Below are 19,550 nucleotides of genomic sequence, written 5' to 3'. Positions count from 1 at the left end.
GGCAAGAGTCAGCGTGTGCCGGCCTGGAGCGTCAGTGGTGTGCGTGATCTTGTGTGCGTACCTGTATGAGTCAAGAATTTTGCAAAATGCCAGCTCGCAGCACATCCTCAGGTTGGCCTGATGCTCCGCGAGGTCAGAGGTCGCACAGCGAGACGGGTCCACCTCACAGTTCTCATCAGACTCGTACAGAGCTTTGATGAACTCACCTGGACACACACACACACACACACACACACACACACACACACACGATCAATAAATATCACAATAAGCACACAGGGGGGCTTGTGTTTGTGTGTGTGTGTGTGTGTACCAAGTGCATCCTGTAGGTATTTCTGTCCAATCAGCTTCAGGTATTCCTCAATGCTTTTGGTCGCCAATGTGTTCTCTCTAAAGATCAGCTGGTCGTTGTCACGGCAACGGTCCACCTCTGACATCATCAGGTCGGTCAGGAAGTCCTGCAGTGAGGGGTGAAAGGTCACTGGGCTGAAAGAAGAACAGGTGGTGGTGGCAGGCCAGGTGTAGAGTTCAGGTGTGGTGGGCGGGGTTACCTTGGCCTTGCCCGTGCTGTGCAGGATGTGCACGAGTGCAGCAGCGAGCTCCTCCTTCGCTCTCAGGCTGATTGAGGCCTCCAAGGTGGAGCAGAGCAGCAGGTAGTTGGAACTGATGTACTCCGCAAACTCTTTGTACTGCTCCATCGGCAGGATGACGATACTCTGGTAACGTGCTTTGACCCTCACTGTTGGCACAGACGACTTACCTGAAATCGGGTGGGACAGGTTAAGAGGGTGACACAAATGAGACACCTCAGCGCACGAGCCCGAGTGGATCTACATACCTCGGATTGTACTGGGCGTGCTCAGTGTGTACCACTTCTCCACCAGCTGTCTGCCAGTCACCGTGGCGACTGGGATGTTGACTAACCCGACGTAGCTGCTTTTGTCCTTCTTCCTCTTCCGGTCGGTGTCCTTGTACAGGTGCAGCGTGATGGAGGCGACAGGTGGGAGGCTGCTGAAATCGAAGCGCTCGCCCCAGAAGATGTTGTCAGTTTTCAGCTTACAGGACGTCCGAGCGTAGAGGCTATCGTCCAGACACAGCTCGCAGAAGTACCTGCAGTACATGTACTGTGATTAGTGGTCGGGTCGTGTGAAATGTCGTCCTCATGGATCGAAGGTGCAAACTGTAAAACTACACATAAACTAAGAATAAGTACAGCAGTACTGTGTTTGAATACAAATAAACAGATTCAGTAGTACACAGAATAAATAAATAAATACCTACAGTACTACAACTACTATCTGCAGCACACTTCAGCAATCTACAATATAAGTACTGCAATAGCTGTTTGCAGTAAAAGTACTACCATTATTATCTGCAGCACAAGTCCTGCAGTTATTATATGCAGTACAAGTACTATGATTACTGCAAGTGGTTTGAATCACAGTAATCTAATAGAAACATATTCATTTCGATTGCAGCAGTTTCCTGCTGCGTCAAGCAAAGTGCACGCCAGCGAGGGCGCGCGCACGCCGTGCTCATAGTACAACTGCTTTGAGTAAGTCATTTGTTTCATGTCTCTGTGGACCTCGGCAGGAGAGCTGTGCTGTGGAAACGTCACTAACTAAACAAAGTCAGAGATACGTGTTTGGAAATGACAGGAAGCGGGCGCATCTCGTACACGTACAGCAGCTGTAAAAATTGACTGCAGCACCCAGCGCGACACAGATGTTGGGTCCTTCGCTCTAGCTAGCGCCAGCACAGTGCGAGCCACGTCCACCTTTAGAAGGCGTAACATACATTTACACTGCTATGCAGATGACACCCAACTTTATGTGTCCACACACACTATCCGGTCGTTAAGTCTGACGTCACTAGCCGTGTCTGGGCCTAAACTCTGCTGCAGGTCCATATATCAAACGATCACTGTGGCATTACTGAGAGTTGAAAAACTGTCTAAAGTCTTTCATCTTTAATAAAATGATCAGCGTTCTGCTCTACCAGGTGTAACAATTGAGTTTAACATCCAGGCATCCATGAAAACGGAATTTATGACATTTAACGGAGTTAGAAGTTAGCAGGGAGTTAGCTCGCTAGCTTCTATCTAAATACAATATAGCATGTCCTGACTGCGGGGTTTTGGAAACAAATTAAAACGTACAGCTCTGTTATCACTTCCAACATAAATGAAGACAGAAAACTAAACAGCAGTGACATTTGTAGGGTTACTGAAGTTGGGCTAGCTGGTATATAATGATGTGCTACGTGACCGCTAGCGACACAGCTATGTTAGCATAATATAAACAAGCTAACTTTTTTCCCACTCGATAAAAGTTAACGTGAGTGTTCTCGGTGGTCAGGAACAAATGTAATCGCATGGCAGGATGCTGTAAAAGGACCAAACTTCAGCCAGGAGAACAACTGAGATAATCCATCCACAATACGAGGTTAGTCATTCATATACTGCTGCATGGGCTGGGCTGTAGTTACATCCTAAGGTTTTAAAAACTGAGCTTAAATAAATGATTAGTGGTAATAAAAGCCGAGGGAGGTCAACAGTGATCACTGACTGTTTTAGGAGCTTTTTGAGATCAAATAGAAGAAAATACATAACATTAAACATGTTAACAACACAAAAGCCATATTAAACGCAGACTACTTTAGACCCGGAAGTAGGATTCGTCGCGTCATCACTGAACAACCGGATTAGTTAAACTGCAGGAATGTCTGCGATACTCTAATTACTGCCGGTAGCACAAATGCTCTGATTACTACATGTAGTAGAAGTAATCTAGTTACTACCTGCACTAAACATAGTAGGATTACTGTTTGTGTTCTACTGTTTCGCTGCAGCTCACAGATGTAACTGTGATACTTGGAGCAGGTGGGCTGGTGCAGCGCCGCCTACCGTTTCTTGGCGGGCAGGTCTTTGGCCTCCACCACCCACACCGTCAGCACGTTCTCCAGCCGCCGGCTGTTGTCCTTGTTGGGGTGAACAGCACGTCGCAGGTTCTCCATCCATTTGTCTCTTTCTGCTGCTGAGCGACACGAGAAACACTTTGTTCCCGTCGAGGTTGTTACCTAGGAGACAGGCAACCACGGAGACACAAGAGGGCACCGATGTCAGCTGAGTGAAACCCTTGTGTCTTCCAACCAAACGCTGTCCCTCTGAGAGAGAAGCTTTGGATCGTTTTTGTGACCTGATTAACAAAACATGACAGAAAAATGTTTCCAACCATGAGAAAGTCCTGATGACGAGGGTTACAGTCAGAGCCATCTCGGATGATGACTCTGACCTCAACGTGTCCGATCAGGTAACATCTGTAGTTCCTGAAACTCTGTTTGCTGTTTGTGTGGATGAAATGCAGACGAGTCTCAGGGCCGCACGCAGCTCAACAAAGTCAGGCGTTCATCAGAGATAACACCGCCGAGGTTATCGGTTCTCTGTTAAGCCAGATTAGAGCTAGTGGTTTTATACAAAATGAGCACATTCCAATCAGAGACATTACCATTTGGTGATAAAGTCGCTAAACAATGTAAACATTTCTCTGTAAAATAATCTGAGAGGTGAAAGCAGCAGAAACTTTGCTTTGAAGATTTTCACTTTGAACTAAAGTGAATGATTTTGTTACTCAGCACGCTCAGTAAGGCGATGGCTGCACATTGGAGCTGTGAGACTTTAAACTTGATTTACAGCTCGATGAAGGAGACGTGGAAATCTGATGAAAATCATTGGTTGAACAGATGTTCTGTAATAATGTCACTTCCTCTGGTAGATTTGAAGGCGTTAAACGAGGCTGCGGTTATTCTGATAAACATTCTTTCAAAATAAAAGACATTTTGAAAGTTGAGATGAAAACCTGTAAAAAATAAATGAAAACAAGTCGGAAACTGATCCGTGTGAAACACAACAATGGATCTGATGGTGATCAGAAACCTCGATCACGAAGCTTCGTCATATTTGTGTTTTACAGTTGGGATTCTGCCCTGCCCTCTGCTGGAATTGTGAGGTAACGCAGGTCAATTCAATTCAGTTCAATGCAATTTTTTTTACACAGCGCCAAATCACAACAACATTCGCCTCAAGGCGCTTTATATTGTGAGGTAGACCCTACAATAATACATACAGAGAAAAACCCAACAATCATATGATCCCCTATGAGCAGCACTTTGGCGACAGTGGGAAGGAAAAACTCCCTTTTAACAGGAAGAAACCTCCAGCAGAACCAGGCTCAGGGAGGGGCGGGGCCATCTGCTGTGATTGGTTGGGGTGAGAGAAGGAAGACAGGATAAAGACATGCTGTGGAAGAGAGACAGAGGTTAATAACAGATATGATTCAATGCAGAGAGGTCTGTTAACACATAGTGAGTGAGAAAGGTGACTGGAAAGGAAAAACTCAATGCATCATGGGAATCCCCCGGCAGCCTACGTCTATTGCAGCATAACTAAGGGCGGATTCAGGGTCACCTGGTCCAGCCCTAACTATATGCTTTAGCAAAAAGGAAAGTTTGAAGCCTAATCTTGAAAGTAGAGATAGTGTCTGTCTCCTGAATCCAAACTGGAAGCTGGTTCCACAGAAGAGGGGCCTGAAAACTGAAGGCTCTGCCTCCCATTCTACTTTTAAATACTCTAGGAACAACAAGTAGGCCTGCAGAGCGAGAGCGAAGTGCTCTAATAGGGTGATATGGTACTACAAGGTCATTAAGATAAGATGGGGCCTGATTATTTAAGACCTTGTATGTGAGGAGCAGGATTTTGAATTCTGGATTTAACAGGAAGCCAAAACAGGAGAAATCTGCTCTGTCTTTCTAGTCCCTGTCAGGACTCTTGCTGCAGCATTTTGGATCAGCTGAAGGCTTTTCAGGGAGTTTCTAGGACTTCCTGATAATAATGAATTACAGTCGTCCAGCCTGGAAGTAATAAATGCATGAACTAGTTTTTCAGCGTCACTCTGAGACAGGATATTTCTAACTTTAGAGATGTTGCACAAATGGAAGAAAGCAGTCTTACATATTTGTTTAATATGTGCATTGAAGGACATGTCCTGGTCAAAAATGACTCCAAGGTTCCTCACAGTGTTACTGGAGGCCAAGGTAATGCCATCCAGAGTAAGAATCTGGTTAGATACCATATTTCTAAGATTTTCAGGGCCGAGTACAATAACCTCAGTTTGATCTGAATGAAGAAGCAGAAAGTTAGCGGCCATCCAGGTCTTTATGTCTTTAAGACATTCCTGCAGTCTAACTCATTGGTGTGTGTTATCTGGCTTCATGGACAGATAGAGCTGGGTGTCATCTGCATAGCAGTGTAAATGTATGCTATGTCTTCTAATGATGCTGCCTAAGGGAAGCATGTATAATGTAAACAGAATTGGTCCTAGCACTGAACCCTGTGGAACTCCATAATTAACCTCAGTGTGTGAAGAGGACTCTCCATTTACATGCACAAACTGGAGTCTATTAGATATGATACAAACCACTGCAGTGCAGTACCTGTAATACCTACAGCATGTTCTAATCGCTCTAATAGGATATTATGGTCGACAGTATCGAACGCTGCACTGAGGTCTAGCAGGACAAGCACAGAGATGAGTCCACTGTCAGAGGCCATAAGAAGATCATTTGTAACCTTCACTAAAGCTGTTTCTGTGCTGTGATGAGCTCTGAAACCTGACTGAAACTCTTCAAATAAACCTCTGCAGATGATCTGTTAGCTGTTTGACAACTGCTCTTTCAAGGATGTTTGATATAAAGGAAGGTTGGAGATTGGCCTATAATTAGCTAAGACTGCTGGGTCTAGAGATGCTTTTTGAGTAAAGATTTAACTACAGCTAGCTTGAAGGCCTGTGGTACATAGCTGATCATTAGAGATAGGCTGATCATATTTAAGATCGAAGAATTAATTAATGGCAGGACTTCTTTGAGCAGTTTTGTAGGAATGGGGTCTAAAAGACATGTTGATGGTTTGGAGGAAGTAATTATTGAAGTTAACTCAGAAAGATCAATTAGAGAAAAAGAGTCTAACTTAACATCAATGGTACTAAGAGTAGCTGTAGATAATATTACATCTGTGGGATGATTACTGGTAATTTTTTCTCTAATGATAAAAATTGTATTTGTGAAGAAGTTCATGAAGTCATTACTAGTTAACGTTAAAGGGATGGTTGGCTCAACAGAGCTCTGACTGTTTGTCAGCCTGGCTACAGTGCTGAAGAGAAACCTGGGGTTGTTCTTATTTTCTTCAATCAGTGATGAATAGTAAGATGTTCTGGCTTTGTGGAGGGCTTTCTTATAAAGCAGCAAACTATTTCTCCAGGCTAAATGATGATCCTCTAAATTTGTGACACGCCATTTCCTCTCCAGATTACGAGTCATCTGCTTTAGGCTACGTGTTTGAGAATTATACCACGGAGTCAGGTACTTCTGATTAGAGACCTTAGTTTTCACAGGAGCTACAGTATCCAGAGCCGTACGTAGTGAGGAGGTGAAATTATTAACAAGATGATCGACCTCTGTTGGAGCAGCGTTCAGATAGCTGCTCTGCTCTGTGTTGGTACAGGGCATTGAAGATGATAACAGTGGGTGGATTATATTCTTAAACTTAGTTACAGCGCTTTCAGAAAGACATCTACTGTGATAAAGTCTCCACTGCTGTGTAATCAATTATTGTAAATGTAAATGTTATCAGGAAATGATCAGACAGGAGAGGGTTTTCAGGAAACACTGTTAAATGTTCAGTTTCTATGCCATATGTTAAAACAAGATCTAGAGTGTGATTAAAGTGGTGGGTGGGTTCTTTTACATTTTGAGAGAAGCCAATTGAGTCTAATAACAGATTAAATGCCATGTTGAGGCTGTCATTTTTAGCATCTACATGGATGTTAAAATCACCCACAATAATTATTTTATCTGAGCTCAGAACTAAATTAGATATAAAGTCTGAGAAATCAGAGAGAAACTCTGTGTAAGGCCCAGGTGGACGATAGATGATAACAAGTAAGACTGGTTTCTGAGTTTTACAGCTGGGGTGGACGAGGCTAAGCATCAGGCTTTCAAATGAATTAAAAGTCTGTCTGGGTTTTTGGTTGATTAATAGGCTGGTGTAATAGGCAGGCACAGAGCAGTATGTAAATGATTGTGTTGGGACACCTCGGTTTTGGGAGTGCTGCAGTTTGTGTGTGTTGTTTGCGTCACCTCGAAGCAGTAGTCCTGTCCCAGCAGGGATGAGTGAACCGGCTTAATAATCACTGATTGGTCCATCCTGAGCTCGAGAGACGATACACAGCCAGTGCTTAGCAACGACTCCTGGCTACCGCAACGCAGCCGACGCATCACACACCTGAAACAAACATACACAGTGTGATTACTAACAGGACAGGAAGACGCACTCATCGAGTTTCCAGAGGCATGGATCCCAAACCTGGATTGTCAGAGAAGTCTAGGACGTCTCCTGGACGTCTCCAGGGACACAAAGAAGGTGATCTACACTGAAAAATGAACATGAGATTTGACTTGGATCTGACAACAGAGACCGAGTGATGCAGCGAGTGTGATCAGGTTCACCTGGAGCTGTAGAGCAAGGTGGAGCTGAAACAACTGTCGGGCTGAAGCTCAGGAGGTCAAGGAGAACCTAATCAGGACCTCTGATTGGTTCAGCACAAGCCAATCAGTTTGATACTTTTCAAGACATTTGAGGTGTCATAAAGTAAAGTTACATTTAATAAAAGAAGGCGGTTCTGAAGTATTACAGTGTGACGCGGCGTTAGAAACAAATGTACGAGCCAGTGATGGAGTAAAAGCTCAGGATTCATATTCAGCCAGAGTCATTTCATCTGCTTCCAAACTTTGCTGCAGCACATGTGATTACACGTACAGATGTCATGCTGGGCTTGGTGCTTCCTGTTGCATCGTGAGATGATGCTCCTCATTGGCACACCTGGACTTCATGTCTGACGCTCTGAAATGGGTCTGAGGTGCTGCCCCTCAGAAGAAAGTGGCATTTTAGGGAAGGGTTTTTCAGGTAGAGGATGCAGGCTGAGTATGAATATGGATTATTCTGAGCTGTGAATCATGCACAGCTGCTCTCGTAAAGCCCGAGAATTAAAACAAAGGGCACCTCTGGGAAAGATCCCGTTGCGGTGCCTCGATGCTCCACCAGCCTCTGAGGCCACGTTCATCACTGAGCGAGGAGACCTCTGCATGTCTCCACCACACAGGCCTCCATTCGTTACATAACTCACTCCTCCACGGAGCTGTTAACAAGCAGAAACCCAGCTTCCTGTCCTCCGGACCGAACACAACCACAGCAGCTCTGACGGAGCGCGCAGGGAGGCAGCCACCACACGCCGACCTGATTAACTCCGATGCAGAAAACAAAGCTGATCTCGGCTTCTCCACAACATTTATTTATTTATCATGTGCAAATGTGTCACAGTTCAGGGAGAGGCTGCAGAGCTTACAGAGTCAGTGTGAACGGACACGGTCAGAGTCTGATCACTGACAGACGTAAACACGACAACAGGAAGTACGAACGATGACCAGCAGCCGACTGTCCGATGGACAGCCCTCCTCTCACCTCAAACACCCCATCCAGTAGTTTTGGTGTATTTGGACACTGAGAGCCAAATGCACTCGTCCACACACCTGCAGTTCCTCTGCCATGCAGCAGAGGCAGCAGTGAGTCAGTCCCTACAAACTGCCATGTTGAAATAAACATGTTTACAGCTTGATACTCAAGCTTCCTCCTTCATAACACGTGCACAGGAAAGCATGTTGTTATAACTCAAACGTTTTAGTCTGCAATGTTAGGGGCGTGGCCTTTTTGACAATAATATGGCTGCTGTGAGGTTACTGTACTAACAGACCATTCATGAAGGCTGTGCAATTTGATTTGATGTCACTCTTGCTAAATGATTCTGCTAGCATTAGCATTAGCACCTCTGGAAACATGAACATGGAGGCATCACTAACCAGTGAATGACATCATGGCAATGCTGTGATTTGGTACGTTGAACTGAAACTGTGTGACGATATTTCCATCACAGCGTCCAATCCACTGCACGCCACCTCCCCAGAACCCTCCCCCTGCTTCCCGCTCCTCTCAGACTGTGACTGGACCTTCTCTTCCATGACAACCATCACTTTTTATCCAATGAGACCTGAATAACACCTGGGCTCATTTCCTCACTCCTAACAAATCACAGCAGAGTCTCCCCCTGCTGGACTGCAGGTTTAAGGCACCGTGGCCTGTCGGTGTCTGAGGTGGACAGGTCAACACTAAGCAGTGATGATGATTGGCTTCCTGTTAAATCCAGAATTCAAAATCCTGCTCCTCACATACAAGGTCTTAAATAATCAGGCCCCATCTTATCTTAATGACCTTGTAGTACCATATCAGCCTATTAGAGCACTTCACTCTCGCTCTGCAGGCCTACTTGTTGTTCCTAGAGTATTTAAAAGTAGAATGGGAGGCAGAGCCTTCAGTTTTCAGGCCCCTCTTCTGTGGAACCAGCTTCCAGTTTGGATTTGGGAGACAGACACTATCTCTACTTTTAAGATTAGGCTTCAAACTTTCCTTTTTGCTAAAGCATATAGTTAGGGCTGGACCAGGTGACCCTGAATCCTCCCTTAGTTATGCTGCAATAGACGTAGGCTGCCGGGGGATTCCCATGATGCATTGAGTTTTTCCTTTCCAGTCACCTTTCTCGCTCACTATGTGTTAACAGACCTCTCTGCACTGAATCATATCTGTTATTAATCTCTGTCTCTCTTCCACAGCATGTCTTTATCCTGTCTTCCTTCTCTCACCCCAACCAATCACAGCAGATGGCCCCGCCCCTCCCTGAGCCTGGTTCTGTCGGAGGTTTCTTCCTGTTAAAAGGGAGTTTTTCCTTCCCACTGTCGCCACAGTGCTTTCTCATATGGGGTCATATGATTGTTGGGCTTTTCTCTGTATGTATTATTGTAGGGTCTACCTCACAAAAAAGCATCTTGAGGCGACTGTTGTTGTGATTTGGCGCTGTGTAAATAAAATTGAATTGAACTGATGATAAACAAGATGATGATGACCCTCTTTAGCTTTTTATACACACACAGCAGGACGGGTGTGTTGCTCGGTTAGCTCGTCATCTTGTCTTAACAAGCTGGTTATATGGCTAATGCTGCATGTCTGTGTGTGTCTGTGTGTAACCTTGCTATGCTGTGTGCTACACACAGGAACACAGCATAGCACGCTAGCTATGTGCAGATTGCAGCCATGCTAACGCGCACACACAGAAACGAATCATGCATGGAAATGCAAATCAGGTGGAAGACGGCAGCATGCACGCACCTCCCCAACACACACACACACACACAAAGCAGAAATCCACTGCAGCACATTTTTCTGATCGGAGGACAAAGAGGATCAAAGACACTCACCGAGCATCCTGCTGAGGAGGAGGAGGAGGAGGAGACAGCTATAAATTCATGGCCTCCTTCAGCAGCGAGCAGGAGGAAGAGGAGGAGGAAGATGGAGAAGCTGCTGATGCTGTGTGGATGAACCTGTCTGTCTGTCTGTGTGTGTTTGCTGTTTCTGATGCTTCACAGCTTCAGCCCTCCCTCCCCTTCCTCACTCTCTCTCTCTCTGTCTGTCTCTATGTGACTCACCCCCCTTGTCTGTCAGCTCTTGCCCCTCCCCTGCAGTGAGGCTGCCCTACTTCCTCCCTCTCTGCTCCTCTTTATCCTCCTTGTCTCCTCTGCTGGCCTGTCAGGGGTGCCCCCCCCCCCCCCCCAGCAGCGCACATGTACGATACGTGTTGATGTGTTAAACAGGCTGCGGTTACACGCGTGTTATTGCAGCCGCTCTGAGCTTCTTCTTCTCTGGTCCTGTACGCACACACTTCCTGTCTGCAGCAGAAAGTGGAATTTTCCATTTGGTGTCATCGAGGCAGGAATCAAACGCCGCATCTCTCCCCGGTTTTATATCAACACCAACCTCCACACGCAGCCGCTCAGACGCTGCTGCATACGCTCGCGCCCAGCTTTAACTCAGGCGTTCATAAAAGTTTGGTTTTAATACTTCACGAACATGTTTACACACAATCCCCAAAGGCACTGGACTGTCACCTGCCTGAAAGGTGAAGCCTGTTCCCTCATCATTCCAGGACTAATGAAGCTGATAACAGATAACAGAGCTGATATAACCGTTAACTGTAAGCACGACATGAAAGATGTCAGTGAAGGAGGCCATCACTAGGCTGATAATACAAGAATAAAATAATCAGAGAGCAGAAACAACAATGAGAGCAGTGAGCAGCTCAGAAGAGTGGATGATGACAGATTTATTAAAATGATTGGAAACATAAGCCAGGTCAGGAACATGGCAGGAGCATCGCTGGGAAGCTGTAGACCAAGAGACAGAGAGTTTACAACAAGGTGCAAACCTCTAGGTGCACTCAGGAAGAACACACTGTAATACATCTAACAAAGGCTTGATGCACACTCGGTCATCCAGGTAGGTACATCCCAAAGGTTGATTCTGTTCACCTGGACGTTTTCAGTGGGAGAAACGTTTCATCATCATCAGGTGACTCCTTCAGACTCAGCTGACTAAACCTCATAAACAGTATATCTGCACAATGACTGAAGCTAGCATGTTGTCACTGCTCAGTGACAAAAACACTTGAGCCCCTGAAATGAGACCCAGGAAGTGGTTACAGGAAGAGGGTGATAGACTGTCTGAAGCAGTTAGAACAAGACAAGGCTATTGACCAGACCTCATACCAGAGCCACACCAAGTCTGTATGGTTTACTGAAGATACATAAACAGGGTGCACCTTTAAGACCGATTGTCTGCATGATCAACTAGGTCACCTATAACATCTCCAAGCTTCTGGCTTCGATCCTCAACCCGTTGGTAGGCAGCTCTGAACACCACATCCAGAACATCCTGGATTTTGTTGAGAAGGTGAGAGATGTCATTATGGAGGCAGATGAAACCATGGTCTCATACGACATTACATCTCTCTCCACTTGCATCCCAGTCACGGAAGCGTTGGAGGTAGTTCGTAAGAGACTACAGGATGACACCAACCTCAGCAACAGGACCGCTCTCAGCATCGACCAAGTGTGTTTGAACTGTGTCTTCATTCCACCTACTTCACATACAAGGCTCAGTTCTACAGGCAGAAACATGGGTGTGCCATGGGCTCCCCAGTTTCACCCATCGTGTTACTGTAAGGTGACCTTGAGGGTCTGAAAGGCACCTATAAATAAAATGTATTATTACTATTATTATTATCGTGGCCAATTTGTACATGGAAGAAGTGGAAAAGAGGGCTTTGCTATCCTACCCTGGAACACCACCAAGCCATTGGTTCAGGTATGTGGATGACACCTGGGTGAAAATCAAATCTCAGGACATACCACATTACCACATTAACTCGGTGGACCGACACATCAAATTCACCAGGGAGGATATGAACAGTGGCAGGTTAGCCTTCTTAGACTGTGAGATTTCCATCAGTAATGGGGGACATCTAAAAGCTGACGTGTACCGTAAACCTTCACATATGGATCAGTATCTAAGGTTTGACTCTCATCATCCACTGGAGCACAAACTGGGTGTCATCAGGACGCTACAACACAGAGCGAACACCATCCCCACTGACACAGCAGCCAGGGAGGCAGAAGAACATCAAGAAGGCCCTGAGTAAATGTGGTTATCCCAGCTGGACTTTTGTCAAAGCTGGGAAGGCTCCTAAAGAAAGCTCCAGTAGATCCAGGAGAGAAGGACAACCGCTGCCCAAGTGAAAACCTGTAGTGATCCCGTACATGTCAGGAGCAGTTGAGACGCATTTTATCTAAACACCGGGTCTCTGTGGCTTTTAAACCCCAAACACGCTGCGCCAAAAACTGGTCCACCCCAAGGATCGGGTTGCCCGACACAAACAGAGTAACATGGTGTACGCTGGTAAGTGCAGGAGGATTGGCAGGATTTATACATCGGGGAAACCAAACAACCTCTGGCTACAACACAGAAGAGCCGCCTCGTCAGGCCAGGACTCTGCAGTCTATTTACACCTACAGGCCAGTGGCATCTAAAGATGTGTTTGTGCACATGAAGTTGAGAGAAAGTTGTATGATGGAGAGAAAAGATGATGGTCTAAAGCATCCATTTGTCTAACATGATGGCGGCAGCATCATGGCGTGGGCATGTCCGGCTGCAAGGAAGCTGCTCTTTGGTGGTTACTGATGACAGCGCTGTGCTCTGTGGGTACGGAGCCAAAGCAAACTGCAAAAAACCCAACAAATGAGATACTCTTAAAGTCAGTCAGCTGATCTCAGGTCAGCTGACCAGATTTTCAGGGATTTAATACAAACTACAGTGACCTGCAGAGCATCTCAAGGAGGAACCAGCATGTGGTCCATGGGTACCTGATACAGTCACTGGCAGCAGAGGATTTTCATCCAAGTATTAAATGCAATCTTCTTATATAAAACCTAGAATAGAGGACTGTGTCTGATTGCTGAGTTAGTAATAAGGTTGGATTGTTAAAACTTTCGTGAACTGCAGCAGCATCATGAATTTTCACCGTAGGTTCCTTTGAGCCGTGAAGTTAGGGACAGTTACAGATTTGGGGGCTCGTCCAGGATACGAGCCTCATCATGCTGCACATCGAGTTTTGGGGATTTGGTACTCTGTGTCCTTACTGGCACTCCACAAGAGGAAATTTCAAAGCATACAGGATTTCACTTGGGAACAAACTGTAGTGTATTACTGCAATGAAACAGCTCAGATTAAATCTTGACAAACTCAGAGACCTGAGCGCTGCCGCACCATGCTGAATACTCAGGTGGTCATAAACTGACAGCGTCATGGAACGGCTGTGTGCAGGCAGGAAAAGGACCCAAAATGCAGACTCAACTGAGGCAAAACTTAAACTCAAAATGGCAGCTTTTATTGCTGAACAGAAATCTCAACAAAACCTAAACTGGGAAGAATCTAACAAAACACACACATGAAGACGCAGGGAGAAACACACAGCATGAGGGAGATCCCGACACAGAGAAACACAGGGCTTAAATACACTGGGAAATAACGAGGGGAATGAGACACAGAAGGGGAGCACAGGTGGGAGAAACAGACACAACGACAGCCAAGGGAAGCGAAACACATTCACGTAGGACACAAACCTTCAAAGTAAAACAGGAAATGTAACACAGAAACGCGGACTTCACTAGGGGATACAGCTGACAGGGGAGACAGAGCAACTAAGAAACACAGAGACCAACATAAAGGAGGCACAGAGGGCAGCTACTAAATACTCAGAAAACTACGACACTACACTCTATAGAATAAACCGGGGCAACAAAGAAGAAACTCAACACTGGGTCAGGAGACCCAGGATCCTGACAGACAGAGACCTGTGGTCTTCACTTTTATAGCACGCTGTAAATTATAGCAGGTTTACTCACAACACAGAGGATCAGTCATATGACATTAAACTGACAGGCTGTACTTGTACAACAAAGTAAGTGACCCCAGTGGAATTCTGGGTAACTGACTGTTACCTAGTGTCAGCTGCATTGATCTGCCCGGTCTGTAAGCTGCTGTGACGAGACAGTTTGGGCTGAGATCGAGTCCGACGCAGCGACTGCTTCAACCTGCGAGACAGAAAACCCTGAAGAAGAAATCGGGTGAAGCCGTATTAGCTGCTGTGATCAATGAGCGATGTTAAATTCACAGATATTCGATGGAGTTTGGTGTGGAGATAAATCCCACCAGCAGGTGGGGTCAGTCAGTTAATCTACAGCTGACAGCAGCTCAACTCCTGTTGCCATGGAAACAACAGGCTGATCTCAGCAGGCGAGAGAGAGAGAGAGAGAGTGTGTGTGTGTGTGAGGGAGAGAGAGCTCACCGTCACTCTGGCGGTGGGTGTGTCGGTAGTGGAGGCACTGGGCATGCTCTGTCTGCGCACCCCCATCTCTGAAACAGACAGAATGCATCATGGGAGCATTTGTAGTTTTTATCATCAATCAGCTGCCACGTTCTGCTGTTGCCATGGTAACTACCAGCGGTGAAGGAGAATTGTTGTTTTTTTAATTAAATTGTTTGATTAAATAAGTTTGATCAAACCTTTCATGTGATTTTAGTTGAACTTAAGTTAATTTATATTGTTTTTACATTTAAAATAACTTCATTTTGTTGTTGCGCAACATCTCTAAAGTTAGAAATATCCTGTCTCAGAGTGACGCTGAAAAACTAGTTCATGCATTTATTACTTCCAGGCTGGACGACTGTAATTCATTATTATCAGGAAGTCCTAAAAACTCCCTGAAAAGCCTTCAGCTAATCCAAAATGCTGCAGCAAGAGTCCTGACAGGGACTAGAAAGAGAGAGCAGATTTCTCCTGTTTGGCTTCCTGTTAAGTCCAGAATTCAAAATCCTGCTCCTCACATACAAGGTCTTAAATAATCAGGCCCCATCTTATCTTAATGACCTTGTAGTACCATATCACCCTATTAGAGCACTTCGCTCTCGCTCTGCAGGCCTACTTGTTGTTCCTAGAGTATTTAAAAGTAGAATGGGAGGCAGAGCCTTCAGTTTTCAGGCCCCTCTTCTGTGGAACCAGCTTCCAGTTTGGATTCAGGAGACAGACACTATCTCTACTTTCAAGATTAGGCTTCAAACTTTCCTTTTTGCTAAAGCATATAGTTAGGGCTGGACCAGGTGACCCTGAATCCTCCCTTAGTTATGCTGCAATAGACTTAGGCTGCCGGGGGATTCCCATGATGCATTGAGTTTTTCCTTTCCAGTCACCTTTCTCACTCACTATGTGTTAACAGACCTCTCTGCACTGAATCATATCTGTTATTAACCTCTGTCTCTCTTCCACAGCATGTCTTTATCCTGTCTTCCTTCTCTAACTCCAACCGGTCGCAGCAGATGGCCCCGCCCCTCCCTGAGCCTGGTTCTGCCGGAGGTTTCTTCCTGTTAAAAGGGAGTTTTTCCTTCCCACTGTCGCCACAGTGCTGCTCATAGGGGGTCATATGATTGTTGGGTTTTTCTCTGTATCTATCTTTGTAGGGTCTACCTCACAATATAAAGCGCCTTGAGGCGACTGCTGTTGTGATTTGGTGCTGTGTAAATAAAACTGAATTTTGATTTTTTAATTTTATTATATGCTTTGATTTAGTTTTGTTTAGTTAAATATTTAATTTTATTTTCCTGTTTGTACCCATTTGTGTCCCAACTTGACTGAACCTTTATGTGTTTATATTTAAATTATAAAACAGAAATGATTCAAAAAGAGAAACCAATAAATAAAAAGTATTTCTCTTGTTTGATTTCTTTATTTGTGGACAGCTGCATGTTCTGTGTAGTTATTTTAAATTCAGTTCAAAATAAACATGAAACCAATTAAAAACTTCTACATAAATCTGTTTTAATATATTTGAATGTGAGTTTGTTTTTTTCAGCAGAGAGTAAAATCCTCCAATCACAGAGCACAAATTCTTTGTTCTGTTGATAAAAGTTACTGATGAGAGTTACTGTTTGATGGTCTGGGTTTTATTAAATCTGATCAGTTTTTCTGATGAAAGCCAATTCAGAATAATTAACTGTGGTTTGCATGTTCTCCCCGTGTTTGCGTGGGTTCTCTCCGGGTACTCCGGCTTCCTCCCACCGTCCAAAGACATGCAGCTTGTGGGGATAGGTTAATTGGATAATCCAAATTGTCACTAGGAGTGAATGTGAGCGCGAATGGTTGTTTGTCCCTGTGTGTTAGCCCTGCGACAGACTGGCGACCTGTCCAGGGTGTACCCTGCCTCTCGCCCTATGACAGCTGGGATAGGCTCCAGCGCCCCCCGCGACCCTGAAAAGGACAAGCGGAAGCGAATGGATGGATGGATTAAATCTGTACGAGAAAATTAATTTATGAATTCATTCCTTAATTCTTTTATTTGTTTAGACATAAGTAACATTTTTAGTTCATAGTTTTGTGTGAAAATAAAAACAGTATTTATAAATCAGTCATTCCATCGTGATGGAAATTTCTTCATGTGTTGATCACATGTTTTACTAATATCACTTTTGTTTCATTTAGTTATAAACATATAGGATAGCATCATAAATGTGGTTTATCACAGTGAGTGGGACAAGGGGGGTGGAGGGTGTGTGGATAGATAGTGGGGGCCCCCCTGCTGATCTCAGGGAGAAGGCAGGTGACATAGTCGCCATTCTCTTTGCGGGAATGTCTTTGTCACTGTGTTCGTATATAAGTAGTTGCATGTGGTCACATGTGTAGCAAAGATACAGCTCAGTAAACATGAAGAACAAGAACTGAGTTTAGTACTTTTCTCTGGATCCTGTATGCGATTAATGATTCAGAAATGGTTTTTTAAATAAAATTATTAAATAAAGAGTACTTTAGTATTGTCTTAATGAATAAAATAATTAAAGATCGAATTTAACGTAAAACAACTTTTCAATTTGTTCGTGTTTAAGCTCAAAGTCAGGAGTATCCACACCCACAGACAGTCGTTCCACCTCCTATTAATCCTGTCTTACAGAAACTGCACAGCAGGAGGCACTATGAGCTTGTCCTCACTGACCAATAGAGAAGTTAGCAAAATGATTACTTGTTTTCATAAACTCAACTCAGTAATGTACAGCACCAGCAAGTAAAGCGTTTCATGAATTAATAATTAATGATAAACTATACAATAAATGGTGGTCCCACTGCTCCTTTTCTATACAGTTACCTTTTCCTGTTAGCTACTAGATTTGCTATCGTATTTACTATTAAATTTGCTAATGGATTAGCTTTTCCATCTACCCTTTCTGTGGCTATTTTAGTCCTTGGAGAAAAACCAATCCAGTTAAGCATGCAGTGCAACGTAAGCAGCTGTCTGATTGATTAGCGACACATAGGCTAGCTACGTGTTGCTGTTTGCTGTGAACGACTTTTCCAAGGAGATGTTTTAAAGTGTTTGTGCTGCTGCTTGGATATTAAGCCTTGCCTATCACTCTCTGAAAATGTACAGTGTGGACAAATGATGCATACAAAGAGAAACGGCAGTGAAATGGAGACCTGTGACTAGATACAGGTGGACTTAGCCTGACCTGATATAACACGTTGGAGGTAACATGGCTAACGCTAGCATCCCTGCATGTAGCCCCATCCTTGTAGGCTCATGCTAGCTTATGAATGTATGCATGTTATGAGTGTAGTTAGTGGTTACTTAGCATGTATTTAGTGTATAGTGTTGTGTGGTTAAAGGTTAGTTAGTGTGTAGTTAGTGTGTAGTGTTGTGTAGTTCGTGATTAGTTAGCGTGTAGTTAAAGGTTAGCGTGTAGTTAGTGTGTAGTGTTGTGTAGTTAGTGGTTAGTTAGTGCGTAGTGTACTCATTGTTCTGTCTCGTGTGTCAGTGACAGCACTGCTGAATGTCACTGTAGCTGTTAAGAAGAGTCCAGTTTGAATGTTTGTAATAAACAGAGTGTGAAGCTTAAATTAAACTGTTATTTTTAACCAACCTGTCTCATGCTGTGCAGCTTTCCAACCCACTTACTGGGCTTCATGCTTGGGCTAAAGCCAAGAAAACCTGCAGACTGTATTTATAGGAAATATGTTTTGATTTCCATGCCACCCTAAGAAGAATTCTCTAGACCCGCCCCTGGAACCAGCACCAAGGTGTGGGAGCAATGGCTCTAACCTGGAGCCGTTCCAACAGATGCTCTCTGTAGACACAGTCGCATCACCCTGCACGTTTCACTGCACGACTAGTTTGGTTTTTTTCTACAAGAGCTTAAAGTGTCGCAGAAAGGCTGAATGCACAAGCTAATCCCATAACTGGAAAAGCTTTGGGAAAGATTTAGGAAGAGAAGTGGAACTGGAAAGGAGGAGAGGAATCAGGATTTCAAATCACAATTTAAAAATTATTTTGGAAATCAGCTGTTTAATTGTGAAATTTGGAAATGTTTAGATTTTTTCTGTTGACAGCATTTTTTTTTTCTTTTCAATTTCTAATTTTTATTATTGGATTAATAGTTGGTTTATATATATATATATCGACATATATCTATATATATATATATCTATATATATAGATATATATATATAAAAAAATATATATAATCTCTTCCTATTACGCAATACATGACCACATAATGAAGCACTTTAGTATCCGATACAACACATTTAAAATGATTTGTACTTTAACCTCCTAGGACCTGGTGTCCACATATGTGGGCATCACATTTTGGGTTGTCTAGACCAAAATACAAATTTTTGCTCTACAAGGGCCTGATATCCACTTACGAGGACATTATACTACCACTGTTCCATCAAAGTTTAAAACAAATGTCCTCATACGTGGCTCTCATTTTTCATAGGAACAAAAATTGGGTAAAAAAAAAAAAATCTGGTGTTTCTTTGTTTTTACATCGATCGGGTCCCAATCAGCCCAAATATCAAAGAGAAATTAAAAATGCTGCCGTGGAAGAGTTCAGGTCTTAGGAGGTTAATATTAATCTGTGACATCATCTATGACCGCGCTGATAAACTTTATTC

At 44.1% G+C, this 19,550-nt stretch overlaps 1 protein-coding gene across 4 annotated transcripts in view; it reads right to left on the bottom strand.

Moving 5' to 3' along the window:
• dab2ipa (DAB2 interacting protein a) overlaps positions 1-19,550 on the bottom strand; it is a 34,755-nt gene that overhangs the window by 8,840 nt on the left and 6,365 nt on the right. For 3 of the 4 annotated variants that reach the window (XM_085426722.1, XM_085426723.1, XM_085426725.1), the window contains 8 exons: positions 14,898-14,965; positions 14,551-14,660; positions 7,192-7,336; positions 2,906-3,078; positions 839-1,110; positions 552-760; positions 314-458; positions 62-206 (listed from right to left, as the gene is read on the bottom strand). In XM_085426722.1, the coding sequence (XP_085282848.1) occupies positions 62-206; positions 314-458; positions 552-760; positions 839-1,110; positions 2,906-3,078; positions 7,192-7,336; positions 14,551-14,660; positions 14,898-14,965 (1,267 nt within the window). Of the gene's footprint in view, positions 1-61; positions 207-313; positions 459-551; positions 761-838; positions 1,111-2,905; positions 3,079-3,233; positions 5,170-7,191; positions 7,337-14,550; positions 14,661-14,897; positions 14,966-19,550 lie in introns of those variants that run through there. The other variant, XM_085426724.1, reaches the window with a different exon arrangement.

This window comes from Rhamphochromis longiceps, linkage group LG12, assembly GCF_057381845.1.
Source record: "Rhamphochromis longiceps isolate RC_006_pf linkage group LG12, R_longiceps_female_GT1.1, whole genome shotgun sequence".
Taxonomy (NCBI): Eukaryota; Metazoa; Chordata; class Actinopteri; order Cichliformes; family Cichlidae; genus Rhamphochromis; species Rhamphochromis longiceps.
This window is presented reverse-complemented; position numbering and strand designations above follow the sequence as displayed.